Consider the following 26118-nt stretch of genomic DNA (forward strand, 5'->3'; position numbering starts at 1 on the left):
GAGCTATACAAACACGTGACTTGAAGTTTTTTGTCCATCAAAAACATTTCTGTACAATATGCCACACTTTCAATTCACAGAGAAAAAAACCTAGGTGATGAAGAGTCTGCCTTCCTCACACTTAGGCCTTACTGTTTCTTGGAACTGAGAGGCCTTTATAGAGAGCATATGACAAAGGAAGAAAATGGGAAGTAGAGGGGAGAAAATACAGGCTTTTCAGACGCTGCTTGTGTATCCACTTGGGGTGTTCTGTGAGTACAGGATAACTTTTCCCTGATGTTACCTGTGGGAACCACTCAGAATCTCCCAGGGCCTTCAGGAACGTCACTTCCGAGTCTGTAGGGATGGTGCTTGGGATACAAGCCCTCATTAGCTTCTTAAAACTGGCTTTCACTTGTCGGATTTCATGGAATTCAACAGGAACAAACTCACAGTTTAAAGCAAATTCTACCTTGAAGCTCTGAATATGAAGATACAGAGAATTAGGCTGATAAAAGAACAAAGTTTCCCCCAGGACAATCCCTAATAATAAACACCAAATTGATGCCAAGTAGCTGCAAAAGCTGCAGTGATCAAGAGGGCTAGTCTTGTGTGGTTCTCATGTCACCAGTGCAGCTGGCTTTAGTGGCTGCCCATAATGGTCAGTCTAGTCCTTTTAGGGGTAGATTACTTAGCTCAGGAATGCTGTCATTCTGAGAACTTAAGAGACTGGCAAGCTGAAGTTAATGGAGTATCTTAACACCAAATAAAGGGCAATTCTAAGGCCATGAACCAACAGTTGATAACTTAAAAGAATGGCTAGGCATGGTTGTGCACACATTTAGTCTCAGCACTTGGGAGGCAGAGGTGGGCAGATCTCTTGAGCTCAAGGCCAGCCTGATCTACAGAGTTTCATTTTAGCCAGAGCTTCAGAGAGAAACCCTGTCTCAGGAAGAAACAAAGAACCAGTGACAAATGAACAACATGGTTAATCTAACAACACAAACTTCATTTCCCAAGATGTACATTGTTAATTGAAGGTTAAAATATATTGTTGGGATTCCAGAACTGAACCAATAAAATTCTATAGCTATAAACATATTTACATAATAAGGTATTATGTAAATGAAATAAATTCATTATAAAAGTATCAAAAGATAAACATGATCTCATTGCAATACGATTACATTTTAAGTCATTAAGATTTTATCTACAATAAAATGTGAGTCATTTTTTTCATGAAACATACATTACTTATGTTTGAGTATCCTTTCATTTATGTCTATATTTCACATGTAATTTATTCTGTGAGGTATGAGCTTTTGAGCTTTGCTTGTACACATACATCCAAAGGGTCTCTTGGTCCGTCTCTCTCATGTATTTAAAGATGGGATCTCATGCATTCCAGGCTGGCCTCAAAATTTATTAGCTGAGGATGACCTTGAAATTCTAGTCCTCCTGCCTCTCTCTCCCAAGTGTTGGGATTACAGGTGTGTGCTATCATTCCTGGTGGAGCTGGGGATCAAACCCAGGGTTTTGTGCATACACCACAAGCACTCTGCCAACTGAGCTTTATATTTATAATTAAAGAATTGCACAGGCTTAGGGATGCAATTTCAGTTTGACAACCTGATTGTCTAGTTCTAAAGACTTAAAAAGACCTCTAACTTCTCATGCCAAAGAACGAATCATTCTCTTAGCTCCTCACTTTCTTTGATATCTACTAGATAATCTCTCTCTCTCTCTCTCTCTCTCTCTCTCTCTGTGTGTGTGTTTTCAAAGTGTAAAACTGTATTCTGGAGATCAGTTGTATAACAATGTGAATATACCTAATACTATGAATTTAAAAATGGTTAGGAGGTAAATATTATTTTGACTACAATTTAAAAAAATAAAAAATGGCTCACTGGTTAAGAGCACCGACTGCTCTTCCAGAGGATACAGGTTCAATTCCCAGCACCACATGAAGCCTCACAACTGTCTCTAACTTCAGTTCTAGGGGACGGACACCCTCACACAAAAATTCAGTCAAAACACTAATGTGCATAAAATAAAAACAAATTGTTAAAAATGTTTAAAATCTGCTTCAAAGGAGAGACACACACATTTAGTCCATTTGATGTTTAATTTTGATTATTTTAGTTGTTGTTAAAGTCCAATTAAAGTTTTAAAAGAGGGGCCAGGTGTGGTGGTGCATATCTTTAATCCAAGCACTGGGGAGGCAGAGGCAGGTGGATCTCTGTGAATTCTACAGAGTAGTTTCAGGACTTCCAGGGTTACATAATAGAGACCCTGTCTCAAAAAACAATTTTTTTTTTTTTTTTTTTAAAGAGGACTTCAGGAATGATTCAATTGGTAAAATGCTTGTTTTGTAAGCATAAAGACCTGGATTCGATTCCTTTATGCTTCCTTTGTTGGGATATGAAGTATGTAGTTACAACTGAAAATCATAAATGATAACTAGAATATAGCACATATAAAACTTACTGATAAATGACAGACAGAAGCAAGAAAAAAGAGGAAGGGAAGGAGGGAAGGAAAGATCCTGAGTGGTCTGTGTTTCTTACTAATTAATTATACATGATCATACAGTTACTCTGAGACCTCATACAGAAAGGGAATAGCAGAGGTGAGTATTCAGGTAGTCAAACCTTGGGAGGAAATTCAGATTATATCAAGAGTGCCAAAAAGTAGAAGGTCTGTTCTGGAAAAGTCACTGGTGCCACCAATGCTGTGCAGGCAATCTTTGCTGCTGAAAAGAGTTCTACTTTTTTAGATACACAATTAACTGCTGTATCAGAAGACATGTGCAAATTTTAAAACTGAGTATTACCTGAAGTTTTCATGGCCTTTACCCTTTAGGCTGTGACTAACTGGTTGCAGCTGTCTAGCTAGTGGTGAAAGAATTAGCCATGCCAGCCTGTTACAGCAGAGATGATTCAGTCATTGGCATTGCAAAGGCTAAGCATGTGGGTTCCTGCTGAGAGTAACTTGCACACAGCCTCTGCTCTATGGTTCAGCCAAAGGTCTGTTTGAATTACTCAGTGCGAAACTTTGAGATTTCTGAATTAACAGATGCTTCCACTTCCTCTGTATTCCTTGACAGAAATATCACATCTATTTGCCAGGTAGTGGTGGTGCATGCCTTTAATCCTAGCACTTGGGGGGTTGCTGAGACAGGCAGATCTCTGAGTTTGAGGCCAGTCTGGTTTATAAAGCAAGTTCTAGGACAGCCAGGGCTGCAACACAGAAAGACCCTGTCTTGGAAAACCAAACAACCAAACCAAACCAAATACCCCATAAACATTCATTTGGGGTGTGTGTGTAGGGTAGGGTAGGGTAGGGTAGGGTAGGGTAGGGTAGGGTAGCCTGGGCACATGCCATAACACCTGTTTGGAGATTAGAATTGTTAGTGGGTTTCAGGGATTGAATTTAGGTCATCAGACTTTGTAGCAAGAAGTTCCTTTACCCACTGGGTTGGCTCAACATGTATTTTTTAATTCATGACCTGGAAAACACTGAATTTAAGAAACTACTGTTGATTTTCTGGAGGCAGATAATATTTTTACAATTAATGAGACCTTACACAGTAAAGCTCTTTAGCACAGTAATAGGCTAAAGCTGATTAGCAGCTGATATTTTGAATTATCTGCTCATAGAATACATATCTCTATGTATACAGGTCTTCCCTTGCCTCCAAATTTCAGTGCCACAGTCCAGCATCCTCTGACTTTCTGTAGCCTCTGTATCAATGGTTCAGAGATAAAGGCTGTTTGTCTTACAAAGTATAGATGCCTATGGAAACTGAATGAAGACAGTGAGAAATATAGTTTAAATAAGCCTTATTTCTCCTTTGTATTTATACTTCCCGATAGCCTTTGTTTTAAAAAAAGACTATGAATATTCATCCTTATGGCTAATAAAATGCACACGCATTCACCCACACATAAATATATATATATAAAGACACATATATGTATATGTATTAATAAATATAAACAGCTAATTTAAAAAACTTTTTTTGGTGCACATGCTCTTGTGTATGGACATATGTGTATATGCAGGGTGAACAAAATATGCACGTGTAGGTTTTTATGGAGGTCAAAGGTCAAGCTTGAGTGTACTTCCTCAGAAACTACCTTTTTTTCTTTCTCTTTCCATTTTTCATGTGCGTATAAGCGCATATGTACACAAGGAGGCTCAGAGTGGTTTCAGAATTCATGCTCAATTGTTCTCCCACCTTATTCATTGAGGCAGAGTTCCTCAATCAAACCAGAGCTCCCATTATGGGAGCTGTCTTCCTAGTCAGTTTGTTTTCGGAATCCTGCTTCTGCCTTGAAGGCTGAAATTACAGGCAGGTTGGCTTGTTCATCTAGCATTAAGTGGGTTTCAGGGTACTTGCTTTGTATGTCAAACTCTCTTAACTGCTGAGTTATGGCTGTACCCCATCTACCATCTACCTTGTTTTCTTGAAACAAGGTCTTTCATTGGGACTGGAGCCTTGCTGGCCAGCTGTTGAACTCCAGGGGTTTCCTCTTTTACCCCCTCCCACCCCCCCCACCCGTGCTAAGACTATAGGAATGCACAACCATTTAATGTGAGTACTGGGAATGGAACTAGAGTCCTCATGTTTGTGTAGCAGAGCTTTACTGGCTGAGTTATCTTTCTAGTCTTGCCTGTGCTTTCTTGAGACAAGATTTTCATAAAGCAGAGGCTGGCCTTGAACTCTTGATCCTCCTTTGTCTACCTCCTGAGTACTGAGATTACAGGCATGGCAGCATCACCATGCCTGGTTTAGAACTAAGCTTTTTTTTTTGAGATTATTACATCTAGAATAAGAATCACGCTATAAAGATTTTATGGTAAAGTTAGTGATTGGGTCTACAAGCTGCCTTTGGGTTGCCATGTCTTCTAAGTGAGAGAAAAAAAAGCTTACCCTTAGCTGTGACTTTTCACCAAATATATAAAGGGCGGCTTGTCGTTTCAAGAGCTGGTTTTGTAGGTAGGTGCTGTTACTGAAGGAGGCTGAGTGATCCTTGCCTGCCAGCCTGGCACCAACATCAATGAAGGATGTTGGACTGCTGATCAAACGGCTGCTGGAACGAAGACTTGCCCATACACCTTCACAAAAGCCAAGAAGATTGAATGAGGTAAGTGGGAATGCCACTGAGGACGATGCATGCTCTGGGGCAGTTTTTGTGCTAATATTAAGTAATCAGTGTAAGCCACGGATCATCATGATCATTTGCCACTTATTTTTTGCAATATAAACATTATTTGCTGTAGTAATTTAGAATCACTTTGTCTTAGATTTAGAGATTTAGAAGAATTTAAGAAATCATTCATATCATTTCACATCTACATAAATTTGGCATTTAAAGTGAATATGAGAGCATAAGCAGAGTGTGATGCAGGGAGCAGAGTGCAGCAGGAGCCAAGGAAGGGGTCTGAGCTTGGAGTCTCTATGCAGCTCTCAGGCTTCACAGGAGGAGAGCTCTTCTGCCTCTTTACTCCATGCAACAAGAAGCTACATCATGAGATAAACTAGAAACTTCCTAAATCATCTAAAGCTAGAGGTTCGGTGTAGAATACATATTTGTTAGGTAATAAATGACCTAACTAAGTTTAAACAACTAAGAGTTCTATTATAGAGTATCCATAAAAGTAAGAAATTATAATTTATTAATATGCATTTCATTTAATTTAGAAGTATTTAAAATATACAGTCAGAAGCAGACATCTTTCAGGAGAATGTCCTTTACAGACAAAGCAGACAGATGAGCCTTATTGTATAAGCTGATCCAGTTCATATAAATTAGAAAAATATCAAGCATCCACAGAGGCATATACTAATTCCCAAATCTCACCCTGCAGTACCTTCAAAACAGCACCTGCAGATGTGGGGTGAGGGGTAGAAGACCTCCCCAAAGTTGGCTTTTCTTGTGTAAACCTGGAAAGGCTATTTCAGAATCTTTCTCCAGTGATAAATCAAGCCCTGTTTCTAAAGGACTGGATATTGTTTCAATAATGCTGTTATCTTCTCTCTCTCTCAGAAAAGGGAAGGTGATTTCTGCTTAAAACAAAGGTGTCCTTCTATATAATCAGTAAGTTTTCATTAGGCATCATGGCAAATGGTTTTTAAATGGGATCGCAGGATTTTCATAATACAAATGAGTCTAAGGATATAACTTGACAAACATGAAAAGTTACTTGTAGCATTTACTTTCATATGAAGGTGATTTTAAAAAATGACACACTGGGACACATAATACAGTACCTTGATTATGAACTGTTTCCTTAGCTGACGATTTGGGATTTGACTGAGTGACACATTTGTCTCTGTACCCATGCACTGGTAGGTAAGGTTAAAGACAGAAGAAATGAAATATATACAGTAGCAAACATCAGAGCAATCGAGTAAGAGAAGAATGTTTAGTCTTATGGTTAACATAGGAGGAAAATGTAAATACAAGAATTAACAAACAGAAAGCTTCCCAAAAACAAAAAAGATGAACTGAGTGTCTACTGGATGAATTCTCAGCACCTGTTTATAAACATTATAAGCACAATGAAATGGACAGCACAGCAGAGGGTGCCACTAAAAAATTATACCAAATGGAACAAGCTTTTGAAGACTGTCAGTCAGAAATAACTCTATATTGTAAAAATAGGGAATTTGGGGTATGTGTGTCCATGTTAGGAGTACACTGGCCCTCACACTGAAGGAGATTGCCAAAAATCATGTGTTGTCCCACACATTTGTTCTCTGAGCAAGGTCATCACACCAGGCAAGAGTGAAGCTCTAGCAACCATTTGGGATAACTGAGGGCGTGTTCTGCAGTGAGCACTAAGCAGTGCCACAGCATCTTCCTTTCTCCTGTGCTTTCAGAAATTATATTTTTCATAAATAAGTAAAGTTACAAGCAGCAAAAAATTCATGATTCTGTGACAATGCCTAATACCACCAATACAAGTCTGTGATGGTTGAAGTAAATGGCTTCTCTTAAATTCTTATTTGCACCAAATGATAGGTAATTTTTGAGATAATACTTTTGTAATTTGAGTAATATTTTTCTCTTTAGACAGAAAGTGTTTTGTGACTATGGAAAACTTTACCTGGTAATAACAAAAATGGTAAGTAGTTATATATCATTTCCTGAGAAACAGAACTATTGAAATTAATTAAGGGAATAAATGTTTTCAGAGTTACTAATAACATTGTTAGCTTTACAATGCAAAATTGCATAAAACATAATCTCATAATATGATAAATCTTGTAATAAGAAAAATCCCTGGAAGTGATGTTCATTCCTATCTCACTCCCTTGGAAGCAAGAAATGATAAGCACTCATGGCTTTAGTAGCCAAATGACAACTGAGTAAGGGCTGAAGAAGCTCTTTTGAGACAGGGCCTTATGCAGTGCCCAAGCTGACTTGAAACTTGCATTAATCCTCTTGCCTCAACCTCTCAAATAGAATAAACCTTCCATATACAGTGGCCTGTGCAACCAAGTGACCCTGGATCTGTCCAGAAGTGGCTAAGAGGACTGTGCCAGTGAAGGAATGATGTGCCTCAGTATTCTCATGGGACATATGGTTACGTTGTTCAGACCAAACTTCAGAGATAAGGGAAAGCAATTCGTAAATTGGGTCTAGGGAGAGAGAGCATAGCTTACTTTCAATGTGATCTTACATTTAGCTTAGTGCATGAGATACAGATAGTCAATGTTGCACTGAAATGATTCAACACTAATTGGATTGCTGCTTGCTATAATAAATTGGCAAAGTTAATTTTAAATAGCTAAAAATCTCTATTTTTGTAGTTAATTCAAGGATAAACTTTTAAGTCAGAAAACAATGTTATTCACATCTTCACGTTTTTCTTAAAGTGGCTTTGTTTGAAAAAAAAAAAAAAAGGATATATCCTTTTTCTTAAAATCCATCACCTTGCTGGGGGTGGCACACGCCATTAATCCCAGCACTCAGGAATCAGAGACAGGTGGATCTCTGGGAGTTTGAGGTCAGCCTGGTCTATAAAGTAAGTTTCACAGGCTCCAAAGCTACATAGAAATCCTGTCTGGAAAAACAAACAAAACAAAACAAAACAAATCATCAACTTATACACTAAATGCAAAGGGATCTGAGCAGGAAAAGTGTACAATGGATGTAAGAAGTAAATCCCAAAATAACACTGTATTTCAAAGAAAGGAATATGAAAACAGAAGAGTTAACAAGGAGACTAAGAGGGAAAATAGAAAAACAGAACGTTCTTCTCATACAGGTAACTAAGGGACTGATAAAGAAGTGGTGCCCAGCCCTTAGGAAGAATGAAGAGACCTGAACTTGCAAGAGGCCTAAGGAAGAACTTGCAGGCTGTGCAACATCTGCATCTAGTTTTGCCCTCTCTGACAAATGTGCATCTGCCTGTCATAGTTATGTAAACTTCCAAATGTACTGTCCTACAGTTCATCATTGTGACTTTACACAGAAGAAATGTACATGAGAGAAACATAAAGCAGCTCTAAGACCACAGAGGGGGCTAGCGAACCTCAGCATATCTTAGTTAATCACTGGGCCTCTGGAAGCTACCGGAGGCTTTGGCAGTGAAGAGACAGCACATAAGAACGAGGCCTGCTTAAGAGTCACATGATAGGCAATTGGTTGAGAGCAAAAAGCTGTAATAAGTATACAAACGAAGTTCACAAAGAAATTTGTAGCAAGATGTACTTGGGTAAGGGATCAAAGATAATAATTATATCTATATATGAACAAAATGGGTCATAAACTGGAAAGACAATTTTTTAAACCTAAAATTTATCTTGCAGGCCACCTGGCCCAATATGAGAATAGATAAAATGTTCTTGAAGTTTATAAAAATAAAATACAAGAGTGGGATATTGGGAGGACAATTTAAACTAAGTATCTGCTGGAAGTTGCATTCTACTAAAAATTAAATGGGCAAATTACTGACTTACTTTTCCTGCCAAAACAGACTGAGTATCCCTAAGTTAGCCTGAAGTGCTCTAAAATATGAAACATTCGAATGCTGACATAATAGATCATGAACTTTCTGATTTTGGATTCTGTACTTTCAGAAGAAGGATGCTTAGCAAGTTAAAAGTCTGTGTAAATATCCAACAATCTAAAACAAAACAAAACCAACAAACCAACCAACCAACCAACCAAAGAAAAAACTACTCTAAGATGTCAAAAACATCTAGTCCATGGCACTTGAGATCAAAGATGTGCAATCTGTATAAATGTTCATCAGAAAGTTGGGGTAGGGCTATAATTCAGCTGTAAGGTGTTTGCTTAGCATATAGGAGACCTAACTTCAACCCCCCAATAGTATACACACACAGAAAGGGTAAGTTGTAATCATTTATAAAAATATGGCAATATTTCATGATAGGAGAAATCCCAAACTCTAAGGAAAAAAATACTTCAAATCCATTGAAGACAAAATGAGAAGAGTGAAGTTTGCATCTTAATCTTTAAAACAAACAAACAAACAAACAAACAAACCAATCAAACAAAAACAACCACATATGACTTGTTATGGGTACTTTGTATCTGTCTAAATTCAAGTATTAGAATCATGTCCCTGGTACCTCAGAAGTGACTGTATTTGGAAACAGTGTGATACGGACATAATTAGCTAATATAAGGCCATACTGGAATAGATTAGGCCCCTACTACAATATGACCAGGTCCTTATAAAAAGAAAAACACTTGGAGAAAAGTACTGTGGTGGTTTGAAAGGAAATGGCCCCTATAGGAAGTGGTATTATTAGGAGGTGTGGCTTGTTGGAGTAGGCATGGCCTCATTAGAGGAAGTGTGTCACTATGGGGGTGCGGTTTAAGGTCTCATATGTTCAAGCTGCACCCAGTATGACACAAAGTTGGCTCTTGTTGCCTTAGCTTCTTTGACCGCACCATGTCTGCATGCACACTGCCATGTCCTGCCATAAAGATAATGGACTAAACTTCTGAAATTGTAAATCTCCCCAATTAAATGTTTTCATTCATGAAAGAGTTGTTGTAGTCATGGTATCTCTTCACAGCAACTGAAACCCTAACCAACACAGACAGAGAATACCACATAAAGATGAAAACAGAGATCGGAGAGATGCCTCTACACACAAATGAATGCCACAGATTTCTTTATAACTTCCAGCCCCTAGAAGGCAGTCATCAAACATTTTTCCTAAAAGCCCTCAGGATGCTGACCTTGATTCTGGACTTCTGGCTGCTCTAAAACTTTGGGCCTAAAGCCACCATTTGTGGTACTTTGCTATAGTAGCCCCAGGAAATGAAACACCAGTCTCAGGCCTAACAAATTAACTGCAAGCATGGCTCCAGAAAGCTGGAAGCTCTTGGGAAGAAATGTAATCTCAGATGGTTTTGATGAGGCATTTGAAAACTATCAGGACATGTATAGGGAAAAGGCTGAATTTTGAAAAACAGCTTATATGTTGACTCTGAACCAAATTCTGCAATGGATTATTTATAGACTTTTTATAGTTCTTAGGAAAAAGCACTGAATCTTATGTCATGTAAAAATAACCATAAAAATATCTGGTGATACAGATAAATATTCTTGATTAAAAAGAATGGCATCAGTTTAGAAAAAGGACTAAATGGATTTTAGTAAGAACACAGCCTGTAAAGACCACTCTCTTTCAGAGCTTATATGACTCTGCCTTTGCTTTACTGATGATTTTTTTTAATGTTTGTGTGTTGTTTTTCAAACAACATGAGAACAGAAATTGACTCTATAGATGAAAAGGGTCTGTAAAAACTATTAACATGCTTCCTTTTTTTTTCTGACATCTTAGGGAGGCTGCAGTGGTCGTCGCCACTCTCCAAGCTTCTTCATGCCGCCTAAGGATGACAAGAAGAAAGATGCTGGAAAGTCGGCCAAGAAAGACAAAGACCTAGTAAACAAGTCTGGTGGCAAGGCCACAAAGAAGTGGTCCAAAGACAAGGTTCGGGACAAGCTCAATAATCTAGTTCTGTTTGACAAAGCTACATACGACAAACTCTGCAAGGAAGTGCCACTCTGGCTGTGGTCTCTGAGAGACTGAAGATTCTAGGTTCCCTGGCCAGAGCAGCCCTTCAGGAGCTGCTTAGTAAAGGCTTAATCAAGCCCAAGTAGTTTACACCAGAAACACAAAGGGTGGAGATGCCCCAGCTGCTGGTGAAGATACATAAACAGGTTCAATCAGCTGTACATTTGGAAAAATAAAACTTTATTAAATAAAAAAAAACCCAAACTATTAACATACCAGTGGACAGAACTAATATCCAAATTCTAACACAGTTAATAGTCTATATTTAGAAAACACCCAGAAGGATAAATTTTATAGGTACAACCAATAGCATATACTTATGACCAAAAGCAATTCTCCAGGTCAGTACGTTAAGAATAGCAGCACATGCCAAACATTACTCTAGCATGGGCTTGCTGCAGGATGGGGCTTTGCCCACAAGGTAATCTAAAGTTGTTTAAACACCTGAAGTGCTGGGTGTGATTCTGTAGAAGCCACACTGTGTAGACGATAGTGAGTGGGCTACAACCAAATAACCTGGGGGAAACTCAAAGATAATTAAAACAGAGAGAAAACATGAAAACAGCTTTTAAAGCTGAAGATCTAAAGTGTAAAAATTCGATTTATTTTTTTAACTCCTTATATTCAGTCGGCCTCAAACTTATTATCCTTCTGTTTCCTGAGTGTTGGGATTATAGATGTATGCTGCTTGAGCAAAGGTCAACATGTAAAAATTATCTGGTAGTAGAGATTTAGAAATATGAGAAAGACCTTCTTAACAAAGAGTTGCTTGTACATGCAAAGCACTATTTTTGGAAAGAAAGGAATTGTCTATAACTGACAATGTCCACGCAGAACCAGATCATGTGGATGGCTTGTTTTCAAAGAGCGTCATCCTTGTACAGAGGGGGAAAAAAAAATCTATGATTATAACTCTGCTGTGGAGCAGCAGAACTCTGCAGTCAAGATGCCTGGTTTAGAATTTTGTTTGCAGAGTCAAAGAATCTTGCAGAGACTAGAGTGAAGTGACTACTTTTCTATCTCCTTATTCAGTTGCTATATTCAGTGAGAGCGAAGAAGAGAAATTTAGATATTATTTTAGCTTACCCTCCAAGACTAGTAAAATTAAAGGTTCTGAACACAACTAAATTTGGTATCTCTTCTAATTTTGTAAGTAGTCTTTTTACCCTGTGAACTGGTGGGCTGTCACCATTTAAACATAATTAATTCACATCCTCATTCTCTCTAATTCATCAATATGTAAGCATCATTAATATTATACTCATTGTTCTATAAGGTATAATAACACCTATGTCACTAGAATAAATTTGATCATTCATTGGAGAAGGGTAATTAAGAACAACTCAAAAACATGATTAGTTGATTTTTAAAACATCTATTTTGAAGAATGTTCTCCTCTGTTAAGCTAGTTTCAGTGCTCAGTTATGAAATTGGTCTTACTAACCTCCTCGAGCAAAGCTATTGGATGGGTTTACATCCAAATGTCCTGGCACTACCTGCTTAAGCACAGTGGACATTCTTGAAGTCCTCCTTTCAGTCCCTAAAGTCAGCCAAAAAAAAAAAAAAGAACAAAATCATGGTGTTCAGGTTAATATTACTCAAATGACAAAAAGTTATCTTCATGTGTAGCAAGTCTAATTGCTGCCAAACAGTGTACTTTTAAAAACCCCAAAAGCTTTATTAGAGATAACACAGCAATGTTATTATTTCACCAGAGATAACACATATTTGAAAGATTATAGAGTTAGGTTTGGCAACTGCAATCAGAGAATCCAATGATAAATGAAGCAAGGCATGCATGGTGTTACTTTGCAAGAAAAGCCACTTTTCTGCTTATGTTGAGGTAATTCAGATAGTTGATAAAGCCAAAGAGACCAACTTCTCAAGTCACATGCTCCTGTCTAACATATCAGGGTTACCTCTACATGAACCCTTTGGGGTTCCATCACATGATAACTGAAACAGAATATTAGTACAAGTCTTAATGGCTTCATCCAAATCTACAGAAAACAAACTACTACAAAATCATAAAAGGCTAAAGAAATTTTGGGAATTTCAAATTTATATGATAATTTTTAATCAGTATACATTTAATAATCAGATCTTCAACTTATACATTCAACTTCATAATAATATTTTAAGGTTTATGTAAAGTAGATTCTGGTACTTTATGTTTGATACCTTCTGTTTTATTACTATTTTTAAAAGAAAATAATTGAGTATCTATACATAGTTACTAATTACTAGACAAAAACAGTGATACTTTGACTTCTAAATAAAAGAAGCTAAATTATGTCCTTGCAGGGTAAAAATTTTCAGGAGTCACGTTGAAGTAACTAAAAGCATGTATCTAAAGAGATTAACCTCAGAAACAGACACTGCCTTTTCAGAGTAGTTGTCAAGGAATATCAACAGCTCTTACCTGGGGACAGAGCAAGTGCTGGTCTGACAGTCAGGGTATTGTTGCCTCTGAGTTTCTGATGGATAGTAACTGCAGTCAATAATGCTTGTAAGTACTTTTCTTGCTCTATGCTACTGGAAGATTCTAAAGAGGAGGTAGAAACTATAATACAAAAGAAAAATATATAAAATAAGTTTGTTAATAAAATAAGCTCAACTATACTCGCTTATACTTTCTTTATATAATTTCATGCTACCACACCCAAATATAGAAACCAGTTAGATTTAGAGCCTGATCAATTATGTAGTTTGTCTTTTGATGCAGGTTTCAACAAATCTACTTCTCAACTGCTCATGATTCTCCCATAAAAGGCCCAAGTCTGGAAAGCCAGCACAGGACTCGCCTTCTAAACATAGATGTATTGATAGAATCAAAATGAAGATCCCCAAACATCCTTGATGGTTTCCTCACATCTTGCCCATGTTAGAAGACAGAGTGGGGTTTCTTTGGCATTCCAGAATAGGCAGAGGTAAGAATATCTTAACAAGTGACATGGGTATTGGGGCTCTGTTGCTGGAAGAGTAGAGGAAGACAGGAGGAATATAGGAGCCATTTTTGTCACCTGCCCTCCTCCTTCTAAAAGAGGGACAGAAATCAGACACAAATACAAATAACTATAAAGCAAATAGTTGGCAGGAATATGAGTCTAGTTTGTGTGAAGCAAAATAAATCACTGATAAAGGCTCATGTAGTACAGACTGGCCTCAAAGTCATTAAGTTGCTGAGGTTGACCTTGAAATACTGCTCCTCCTGCCTCCACCTCTCCTGAATGCTGGGATTATAGGTAGATACTACATACTTGGCAGGCACAAGTATCCAGAAGAGGTGTACTACAAGGACAACAGAATCATACATTTTCTTATACCGTAAACAGAAATTAGCATTATTTTTATCTGCTCTAAGATATCATCAAATAAAGGTTCACATGCCATTTTCAACTATGACACTATTGTTTCTGATCACATCAATTAGAAGGCACATCCCAATTTGAAGAACATCAAAACAGTTTAAGCAAATGCATTTATTCAGAAATATAGAACACATACTAGAATAAAAAAATAAAAAACAAAATTCCTATCGGAGAAATCAGAACACAGGAATATGCTTGCCAGTGTCCCTGAACTCTCAGGCTCTCTGCAGTAATATCTGCTTATGCTCTAATATACACACATTGGCTTGGGAGAACTCTCTAAAACAGAAAGTGGCAAAATCAGCTTCCTTTTTAAACACTGTTGAAACTCCAAGCCAGGCACAATACAGTACGTGTATGATGCCCTCAATTATGAGGGGGGCAAATTATGAGGGGGGTATATGGGCCAACTTTCAGGAGGGAAGTAGATAAATGCAGAGATCTCAAAAATCACATGGCGTTTCTACCTTCTTGACCAAAGATTTTGGGTTCTAAAAAAGAATGTTATTCCCCAAATCATATCTAATACTGTAGTGGGTCAAAGTTTAACTAGAAACTATGAAAAAAGTCAGCAAACTATACTCATACATACATTACTATGTTGGTCATGATGCTCCTAAATATCCCCAGGACAAGGGACAACATCACTTCCTACTTCCCTAGCTTCCTAAAAACTTTTGGTCTGAGACTGTCAAAAGCTGCATTTGGTTGAGTTCACTGTTATCATTTGTATATATTCACATGCCACACAGGACAAAATCCCTATTGATCTCTGCAACTCTTAAATTTATCTGCATACTTTTCAGAAAAAAAAGCAAAGACTGGTACAATCTAGTTTCTAATAATGGGTATTCTGGTTTGTCAGAATGAAAACAACCTAGAATCAAAGCCTATTATCTGTCAAAAAACAAGAAATAAGTAAGATGTTAAATACAACATGGAATCCCACATGCCCACAGCTGTCTTCACTTAGGTCCAACTCTGCACATTGTGCTTTTGGCACAGGGAACAAGGTGTTGGGAGAGGCAGCTGGAGCCAGGTTTTACTCCCTTTACCTTTGGGAAGATGCTGTCTCTCCAGCCTCACTGTGGCATTCAGGATGCCCTCAACCTTCAGGGATCAAAGGGACCAAATGACCCTGCCTCAGCTCCCAGGGAGCTGAGTCCACAGGCCTAGACACTGTGCCTGTTCGGGGGTTAGGAATATTCTTCAGTGAGAGCTGTGTTGTACAGCGATGCTTACCGGCTTGAGGGGAGTTCTGTGATTTGAAAAGACCAACAACTCCCTTCCCATGGAATCCCCCAGATCGGAGGAGCAGAGTACCACTTCTTGAGTTCTTCCAACATACGACGGGTAGGCGATTGTGTCGATAGCAGCGGGCTACTCTTGGTAAACTACTGTCTTGTACAGCTTGAGGTATGACTAAAAGGCCAGGGTAGCTTCAGGAATGCAGAGGGGAGAAAGAGAGTAATTGGGATAAGGGTAAGAAACACTGGAATTGAGATAAAAGTATAAAAAGCATATCACTGTGAGTTTTGAATATGCAGAAACATATTGGTGGAGATGTGCCATAAAATATGGAAGTTCATTTAAACTCAATTTTTTTTTTTTTTTTTTGAAACAGTCTTATTACATAGCCCTGTTTGGCCCGGAACTTGCTATTGTAAGGATGGAAAAATAAAGCCTAACTCTCCAATGACCCCAGGAAGCTAGAAATTTAAAAATACTAAATACCTTAAATTCCAGACCCTGCCCTCAGCCAGTAAATAGGCAAAAGGTCACACTCCTTGCCGCTTACCTGACTTTATAAACTGCTTGTGAAACCCCCGCTCCAGTGATCTAACCTAACTGCCATTTGTCACCCCACCTAGGAGCCCACACAAATGCAGACCTCCAGGGCTATAGGAAACTGATTGGTCTATAAAGCGTGGGCTTGGATGGTTTAAATTGATTGGTCCGCACTGCGTGGACTCTGGATGCTATGAGATGATTGGTTTACTATGCGTGGGCTTTGTTGTAAACCTATAAAAGCTGTCTCAGTTCTGTACTCAGGGTCCTCAGTCCTCTACCCCTACGTGGCGTATGACTGTGGACCCCAGTGCACTTGGAATTAAAAGTCCTCATGCTTTTGCATCAAGACTGCCTCTCGTGAGTGATTTGAGGTGTTGCTTTTCCTAAGTGGGAGTGTGAAGGTCCACACTCTGTGGGTCTTTCACTATATAGACCAAGTTGGCCTTGAACACACAGAGATCCATCTGCCTCTGCTTTCCTGAGTACTAGGATTAAAGGTCTGTGATATGAGAAAAAGCCAAACTGTCAACAACTTAATGACAACAGAGAACAAAGCCACTTGTAGACTGCCTAAGAAGTGAAAGGGTTAAAAATCAAAACCAAATTGAATTTTGGAATGACAACAAAAAGTTCAAATGTCAGAACAAGTTGACTTGTTTCATTAACACTACATAATGATGTTTATTTATTTATTTATAGTCAAGAACTTAACTATGTAACCCTGGCTGGCCTGGAATTTAATGGAGACCGAGCTAGCTTTGAATTCAGAGACCTATCTGTCTTCTGCCTCTGGCTCCTAAGGGCTGGGATTAAAGGTGTGTGCCACCAAGTCTGTGTTATGATAATTTTTTTTTAAATTAAAAAACTTAAAATTAATTCTCAGAGAATTTCATACAACATATCTCCATGTTCATGTATTCATTTTTAAAGACAGGCTCTCAAAGTTCAGGACAGGATGAGTACATAATTTGTAAGTGAAAAAATGTGCTTTATTTGAATAATCACACTTATTTTAACTCCTCAGTGATTTTTTTTATTATCCTGGTAAAATATGCTTGACATAAAATTTACCATGTTATTATTCACTTCACAAATACAGTTAAGTACATTAATAAAGTTGTATATATATATCACCCCAACTCTTCTTCCCCTATTCTTGTTCATTGCCTTCCCACCAAATAATACTGCTTTCGGGTCAAACACAAACTTCATAAGAGAAAATGTAGTACTCTGTTTTCCTCTATTACCTTCTCTTGTTCCCTGTTTACCTCCCTCTTTAACACTCCTCTCCCCTCACTAGTACTTTCACTTGCATGTCATATATATATAATAGTAAATGTAGATTCTGCATATTAGGGGAAATGTGATATTGTATTTACAAGTCTAGTTTATTTTGCTTAACATGATGCTTACCAGTTCCATCTACTTTCCTACAAATGATATATTTCATTTTTTATAGTTGAATAAAATTCCATGGTGTATATCTACCACATTCTCTTTATTCATCTGTGATAGGCATCTAGGTTGGTTCCTTATTTTGGTTATTGTGAACAGTGTTGCAATAAACACGGACAAGCAAATGTGTCTGTTGTGGGCTGACTTAGATTCACTCAAGTTTATATCCATCAGTGGTATGGCTAGATCATATGGAAATCCTATTTAGTGTTTTGAGGAACCTCCAATTTGATTTCCACAGTGACCACATCTTTTTATATTCTCACCAGCAGGATAAAAGGGTTTCCTTTCTAAAATCCTCACCATCATTTGTTGCTACTCATTGTTTTGTCAATATCCAGTCTGACAGGGGATGGGAATGGAATCTTAATGCACTAATTTGCATTCTTCTAAGAATTAAGGATGATTAACATTTTTCATATATTTATGGGACACTTAACATTTCTTTTGGGATCAGTCTTCTCAAACATTTGTTCATTTACTGAAAGGATGATTTTGTGTGTTTAATTTTTCCCACCAAAATAACTACTTTCCTATGGAATGTTTATTAAAATTTCCTGTTACCATTTTAACTTCCCTTCTTATCCCATTTCTCTTTCTTCTTGAGAAATGTTCTCACTGTAGCCCATGCTGTCCTTGAATTATGATCATCCTATTTCAGTCTCTAGTCACAAGAAACTTTTCCTATCTCAAGGTCTTGAAAAATACTTTCCATTTATTTTTATTTATTTATTTATTCATTTTTTTGAGACAGGGTTTCTCTGTATAGCCCTGGCTGTCCTGAAACTCACTCTGTAGATCAGGCTGTTCTTGAACTCATAGATCTGCCTGCTTCTACCTCCTGAGTACTGAGATTAAAGGTGTGGGGCACCACTGCCTGACTATTCTCCAATTTTATAGAAGCTTTATTTTAAAAACATTTTGTATAAATCAATGGGAATTGAGTTTTTGTGTATAAGACAGGAATCAAGATTAATGTTTCCTTAAAGGAAACATATATATATATCTCCAGGACTATTTATTAAACAGCAAAAACCAAACTTCCACCAACTGCTTTTTTTCTGAAACCAAATGTTCCTACATTTCTTATTTCCATTAGTCTGTTTGTGGTACTCCAAGATTACCTTAATTGCTGTATTTTTTTTTTTTTTTTTTGGACAGTACTTCTTTTTTAAAAGTTTGTGTTATCAGGACTAGTGAGATAGTGGCTGCCCTTTCAGAGAACCTGGGTTCAATTCCTTTCACCCACATGGCAACTCACAGCTGTCTGTAACTCCAGTTCCAGGGATCTGACACCCTCACACAAACACACATGTAGGCAAAATGCTGATGCACATAAAATAAACATTAAAAAAGTTCATATTATGTTTTAAAATCACATGTCTATGTCTGTGTGGGTATGTGTATATGAGTACAGGTGTCTATGGAAACCACAAGAGGGCATCGGATCCCCTGGTACTGGAGGCGGTTGTTAACTGCTACAGCGTGAGCTATGGGAACCAAACTTGGGGCCTTTGCAAGAGCAGTATGTGCTCTTAATCACAGAATCATCTCTCCACCTCTGATTACTTTGGCTAAATAAAGTCTTGATAGCCTGCAGTATTGTTCTGTAAGTTTTGATAGTATTGTTCTGTAAGTACCTGGACTACTCTTGGTCCTCTGTAATGCTATGTAACTTACAGTCACCTTTTCAGCCTTTGTTACCGCGGTTTTCATTGAGGCTTCTAATCCAAGAACTTGGAAGTATCTGTTTTTGTGAAGCTTTAATGATCTTAATATTTTTGAATCTAGACTCCTTTAATATAGGTGACAATGGTGTGACTGGGACAATATATGAGGCCACTGGCAGTGGGTCCAAGACCTAACACTAATACACAAACTGACTTGGTGGAGAGGTGTCTTGGTCCTGCCTCAACTAGATGATAGGACAGACTTAACAGACTTCCTAGGGGAGGCCCATGGAGCAGATGGGAGGAGAGGGGTGTGAAGGGTTTGGGAGAAAAGGAGGGAGAAGGAACTGGGTTTGGAATGTAGAAAAAAAAAAAAAAAGAACAAAAAATAAGATTGCTTTTAATTTAAATTAAAAGCAATTTTTTTTTTTTTAAAAAAAAGAAGTATTCCAACTATCTTCTATTAAGACAATAACAGACCTGATAAAGTGGACATGGAAAGACCATCAGGCCTCAATCCTCAATAAAGAACTACAGGCAACTAAGGAATGCTGAGAGCAGAAAAATAGTCTTTCCCAGGGAAGGGTTCTAAAGTGGTTATCCAATACCAAGTGGTTAGTCCCGAAATCATATATATGTGCAAAAACATACATATATGTACACACACACATTTGCATACATACTGGCTAGTTAGTTTTATGTCAAGTTGACACAAGTGTCATTCAAGGAGGGAGTCTCAATTGAGAAAAATGTATCCATAAGATCCTGCTGGGCTGTAAGCAAGTGTATAGGGCATTTTCTTAGTGGTGATTGACGTGGGAGGGCCCAGCTGATTAGGAGTAGAGTCACTCCTGGACTGGTGGTCCTTGGTCTGTAAGAAAGCAGGCTGAGCAAGCAACAGGAAGCAAGCTAGTACCCATCCTTGGCCTCTGCATCAGTTCTTGCCTCCAGGTTCCTGCCCTGCATGAGATCCTGCCCTCTCACTCTTTTTGATGCTGAACTGTGATATGGCACTGTGTGTGAAATAAACCCTTACGTCCTCAACCTGCTGTTGGCCATGGTGTTTTATCAAAGCAATAGTAACTCTAACTAGCACAACAAATAACATTTATATGGACTGAGAAAGTTGTATTTATACATTTAGGAATATATACATGTATGTATATATGCCACCAAGTTGAAAGAGAGCAAAGGGGGTAGTGATGCATGGGAGGGTTTGGAAGGAGGAAAAGGGAGAGGGGAAAAAAAGCTAACCAAGCAGTGGTTATAAACTTAGAAGGAAAAAGAAAAGATTTTGTTTCTGACAGATTGGAATGATAAATGAAGTCTGTTCTTTCACTAGCAGACATAATTCTGATAGCAAGCTTTCCCTAACAGGATATTGCACTGACAATTCCACTTGTACTTATTTAGGAAGTGGAGTTAGTGTGAAGGATAGGGAAGCTCAGAAAAATGACTATATATTCAGAGTCCTAAGTTTTTATGTTTTTGTGCAAATATTTTCCTTGGCCATAGTTTCAAACTATATTTCCAACTTGTTAAGTTTTACAAAGCCATATGTAAGCTTGAATTACCTACAGTTCTTCAACAAATAGAGCTGAGACTACTATCAGCATTAAGGCAACTGTCTAAAATATATACAAGGATTACAATTTACAAAGTGCTTTTAGAGCTACTTAATGAAATCAGAAATTTTATAAGTTCAAGTAAAATCACCTACTGTGTAATCAAAGTATTAAATTTGTGTAGAGTGGAGTATAGTTCTAGAGAATATATTTATATATATATATATAGTAAAGCATAAAATAGAATTTAACATTTTTGGAAAACAGCAATAAGTGACAAGAACAAAGAAAAGATGTGTTCATTAACATTTTTTAAAGCAGTATCTTAGGAAAGCACTTTAAGTAGACAATATAGGAGAGCCCCTACCTATATCTGGGCCAGTAAATCACAGCCTGTGGCCAAAGCCTGCCACACCTATTCACTCCTTAGTCTATGGTTACTTTGGTGGCAGAGTTAAGCTCCTGCAATAATAGGCCATATGGTCTGCAAACTGTCCATCTTCACTCTCTGCCTCTGGAGAATGTCTGTGGAGTTCAGGCCTCCAGCAGACATTCTTCTCTTGCAGATGTTATTTTTACTTTAGGTCATCTTCACACACAGGCTGGAAAACAGCCAGACTACAAAAGGAAAGATAATAAGGAAATTGCAGAGGGAACAAGCACTGTCACCTTCTGCTACAGCAGAGGTGATTTTTAGTAACCTACTTTTTCTGAGAACACCAATGGGATGCCATCTCATATTGCATAAGACATATCTCTTAAGTCTACACATCTTTGGGATCTTGTTTCTGGAATATTTGAAGATTCAAATGGGAAATAAAGATCCCTTTCTAGAGCCAAGTGACACTTACCTCCTGCATAGTGAATACAGCCTATTGGAGGCAGTGATTCGGAAATACTCCGGTTTTGCACGGGAGGAGGTGCCACTTATGGTTCCCAAACCTAAGCGCTGATAATCTCTGAAACATGCTTTTTCCACCAACTGTTCCATTGTGGATTTCTCGGAGGCCTTCAGGGTTGTACTTGTTGGGAGTTCACTATCATCTGAAACTTACAGGCAGAAACAGGTATTGTCAAAATGATTATCTCAAAGTTAAGGACTTAAAACAATAGCAACAACAAAAACTACTACTACTTCATCTTTATTGGAGACAGGGTTTTCACTATGTAGTTTGGGGTGACATGGAACTTGATATGTATATAAGGCTGGTCTGGAATTCACAAAGACCTGCTTACGTCTTCCTCCCCAATGCCATGCCTGTCTCAAAACCTCCTTTTGAAGAAGGTTTTTATGTTAGGGTTACCAGGATTTTATGTATAATAAACTAAATCATAATTTCTCCAAGGAATTATAGTTCAATATAGATGAGATGAAAACAGTAAATGGAAGTCAGTAAATATATTAAGAGTAACAACAAAAAAATCAGTGTAGTAATACCATTTAAATAACTTCTAAAAACCAAGTAAGGCATGGTAGGTGCATCCTAAAACTCCCAGCATTTGAGAAGCAAAGGCAAGAATACTAGAAGTTTAAGGCCAGCCTTGGCTATATAAAACCCTGTCTCAAAAAACAAGGAAATTGAAAATTCACCTGGTGTGGTGGCATAGGGCTTTAATCCCAGTACTAAGGAGGCAGAGGCAGGTGGACCTCTAAATTTGAAGCTAGACTAGTCTATATAGTATGTTTCAGGCCAGCCAGAAAGACTGGAGCAAACAAGAGCAAAACAACTAAAAAATAACATGATTTTAAATTTATTAGGCACATTTTTCTTTTGTTTCAGCCAAGCCTGTCCATTGATACTGAAGTATAGTAATTTGTATACAGAACTCTAAAACAGAGGATAACCTGTTACTAAAATGCATCTTTAATAAGATCACGACATGAAGTCATCATCCAAGGTTTTATATTATTTCTAAAAGAATACATTTATACTGAAATTTCTAAATTAATTAAAAGCATAGTAGAGGGAAAACTATGAAAAGTTCACTTGGTTCCTGGAAATCCTTTCATTAGAGGATGTAATATATACAAAAAACTGTCAGTCTTTGTAATCACAGGTTCACATTCCTCTATGATTTAAATGTGGAAGAATTTACTCAATAACCAAGTACTTTAGAGAATAGGAGGAGAAATCTGGGAAGAAGAAACTAGAAAAGGAGCTAGGAAGGAGCAAGATAGATCAAGGAGAGAAGGATGTTAGTCGCCAGGTACCCAGCCAGCCACAGAGTAAGATATATAGAAGTTAGAAAAGGAAAAAGTTCAGAGTCAAAAGGTAGTTGGGATAATTTAAGAAAAGCTGGCAAATGAGCCAAGTCATAGGAGGCCACTTCCTAAATATAAACCAGTAGCACAAACAACTAATAAATGGGACCTCCTGAAACTGAGAAGCTTCTGTAAAACAAAGAACATGGTCAATAGGACAAAACAGCAGCCTAAAGAACAGGAAAAGATCTTTACACATCACATATCTGACAGAGGGCTGATCTTGAAAATATACAAAGAACTCAAGAAGCTAGTCACCAAAACACCAAATAATCCAATTAAAAAAAAATGGGGTACAGATCTAAACAGAGAACTCTCAACAGACACTTAAGGAAATGCTCAGCATCCTTAGTCATCAGGGAAATGCAAATCAAAGGACTCTGAGATACCATCTTACACCTGTCAGAATGGCCAAGATCAAAAACACCAATGTCAGTTTATGATGAAGAGGATGTGGAGAAAGGGGAACACTCCTCCATTGTTGGTGGGAGTGCAAACTTGTACAGCCATTTAGGAAATCACTATGGTGGTTTCTCAGAAAATTGGGAATCAATATACCTCAAGACCCAGCAATACCACTTTTGGGCATATACCCAAAGGATGCACACTCACATAAGTACATTTGTTCAACTATGTTCATAGTAGCATTATTTGTAATAGTCAGAACCTGAAAACAACTTAGAGGCCCCTCAACTGAAGAATGGATAAGGACATGTGGTTCATTTACACAATAGAGTACTGCTCAGCAGTTAAAAAAAAATTGCAGGCAATTGGACAGAACTAGAAAAAGCCATCCTGAGTGAGGTAACCCAGAGCCAGAAGGACAAATGTAATGTGTACTCATTCATAAGTGAATATTAGACATAATGCAAAGGACAACCAGCCTGCAGGCCACAACCCCAGAGAACCTAGGTAACAAAGAGGACCCTAAGAGAGATATACGTGGATCTGATTAGGAAGGGGAAAAAGACAAGATCTCCTGAGTAAACTGGAAGCGGGGGGGGGGGGGGGGGGGGGGAGGAGCACAGAGGAGGATGGAAGGGAAAAGGGGAGGAGGGAACTGGAGTAGGGAAAAATATATGTATAGCACAATTAAAAAAAAAAAAAAAAAAAAAAAAAAAAAAAAAAAGGAGAGAGGAATAGGCCAAGCTAAGGCTGGGAGTGTATAAGAAAGACTAAGACTCTTATATTTTTGTGACATGGGTCTCAGTTAGAACACCTGGGCAGTCTAAGGGACCTCTGACAATGGAACCAGGATGTATCCCGGGTGCATGAAAGGACTTTGGGAGCACATTCCCCATGGAGGGATACTCCCTTAGCCTAGAGGCAGGAGGGATGACCTAGACCCTACTCCAAATGACTTGACAGATTTTGATGATCCCTCCTGGAAGGAATCACCCTCCCTGTGGGGAGAGAGAGAGAGAGAGAGAGAGAGAGAGAGAGAGAGAGAGAGAGAGAGAGAGAGAGAGTGTGTGTGTGTGTGTGTGTGTGTGTGTGTGTGTGTGTGTATGTGTGTGAGATGGGATGAGAGGGGAGTCAGGGGGCATGGGAGGGAGAGGAAACTGGGATCAATATGTAAAATAAGAAAAAAAAATATATATATATATATATATATATGCCTTAGTCATATATATGACTAAGACTCATGTGATTTATTTGGGGGCTGTGTGGTGGGTCCCCCCAAAAAGTAAAAAGGTAAAAATAACTACATTTTGGCATACCAGTGTGGGACTCTCAAATTTCCATGTAGGGCCTGAGAAAGATGGAATGAAAAAGAAAAGAAAGAAAGAAATAGGATATTGTTCCTTTATAGGTGCTGCTGTTCAAGCAGTAGTGCTAAATAGAAAAGGCAAGCTAAGTTAAAATAAATAAATAAATAAAAAATTAAAATGCCTGATAAGCTAAGTTAAAACAAAACAAAACAAAAAAAAAAAAAAAACAAAAAAAAACAAAAAAACAAAAAAACTGCTTGTGGCAACTCAGGTACCAGCTTCCTACATCTAGGAGGGTTGAATGCAGTTCCCGGTCAGGAACCCACAAATAGGCCTTGAGCTTTAGGCTTGCCTCTCACAAACTTGGAAGCGTGTAGAGCCAGCTGACAGCCATGCAGAGGATCCAGGTGTAGCTTAGCAGTTTAGTTTGCTCATGCTGTCAAAAAAGACTGGAGAGACAAAGTGAAAGAGATCCAGATAGAAAAAAACCTGTAAACAGGTTCCAGTATGTTTTCTTAAGCGTAGGCTTAAGAAAAAAATAGAAAAGAAAAGAAAATGGGTATAGACAGCCACAGAAAGAAGTAAATAGATTAAAAATTATAAGCAAGATAGAACAAGGAGAGGAGAATATCAGGGGCCAGCCACCCAGCTACACAGCAAGCTATGGAGTAAGAGTGAAATTAGGATTATAGAAATAAAGAAAGATAAAAGCCTAAAGGCAAAAGATAGCTGGGATAATTTAAGATTAAAAAAAGCTGGCTGGAAACAAGCCAAGGTAAGGCTGGACATTCATAAATAATATGCCTCTGTGTATTTTAATTTGGAGCTGGGTGGCAGCCCCCCCCCAAAAAAAAGAGTAAAAAGCCAAAGAATAGAAAGAGTGAAACAAACAACAGAGGTCTTTTTATTGTTCACAGGGATAAGTCTTTTTACCCACAAAATCTTGTAGGTTCTTTATCTTAGCAAGCCAGATGAGCATTTTTTAGGCAACATTCTCACTAAAAATGAGGTGTTTTTTTTTTTTAAAAAGATTGTTACATGTGCTACTTGTATAATTACTGTTGATGGAATCTAAGTTCTTGAGTTGGCAAAGGGACAATATTATTTTCCATCCATTACATACTGTTTTATGTATTATATCCATAGCATATTCAATCCTTGGTTAAAAATTGGGGGAAAAAAATCATTCAACAAGACATCTTGCTTTCTTCTATTTTTCCCAGCTAAGAAATATCTTGTCT

At 37.9% G+C, this 26118-nt stretch overlaps 1 protein-coding gene and 1 pseudogene across 4 annotated transcripts in view; one reads left to right on the forward strand and one right to left on the reverse strand.

Moving 5' to 3' along the window:
• Positions 1–26118, reverse strand: part of Sbf2 (SET binding factor 2) — a 319861-nt gene that overhangs the window by 31366 nt on the left and 262377 nt on the right. Inside the window, exons 26-32 of one of the 4 annotated variants that reach the window (XM_051192671.1) lie at positions 21754–21946; positions 15664–15860; positions 13473–13613; positions 12495–12590; positions 6257–6331; positions 4916–5100; positions 284–460 (exon numbers count right to left, since the gene is read on the reverse strand). In XM_051192671.1, coding sequence (XP_051048628.1) covers positions 284–460; positions 4916–5100; positions 6257–6331; positions 12495–12590; positions 13473–13613; positions 15664–15860; positions 21754–21946 — 1064 coding nt within the window. Of the gene's footprint in view, positions 1–283; positions 461–4915; positions 5101–6256; positions 6332–12494; positions 12591–13472; positions 13614–15663; positions 15861–21753; positions 21953–26118 lie in introns of all 4 variants that reach the window. The other 3 variants (XM_051192670.1, XM_051192672.1, XM_051192673.1) reach the window with 3 other exon arrangements.
• Positions 10841–11227, forward strand: LOC127228193 (40S ribosomal protein S25-like; annotated as a pseudogene).

This window comes from Phodopus roborovskii, unplaced genomic scaffold (genome assembly GCF_943737965.1).
Source record: "Phodopus roborovskii unplaced genomic scaffold, PHOROB, whole genome shotgun sequence".
Classification (NCBI taxonomy): Eukaryota; Metazoa; Chordata; class Mammalia; order Rodentia; family Cricetidae; genus Phodopus; species Phodopus roborovskii.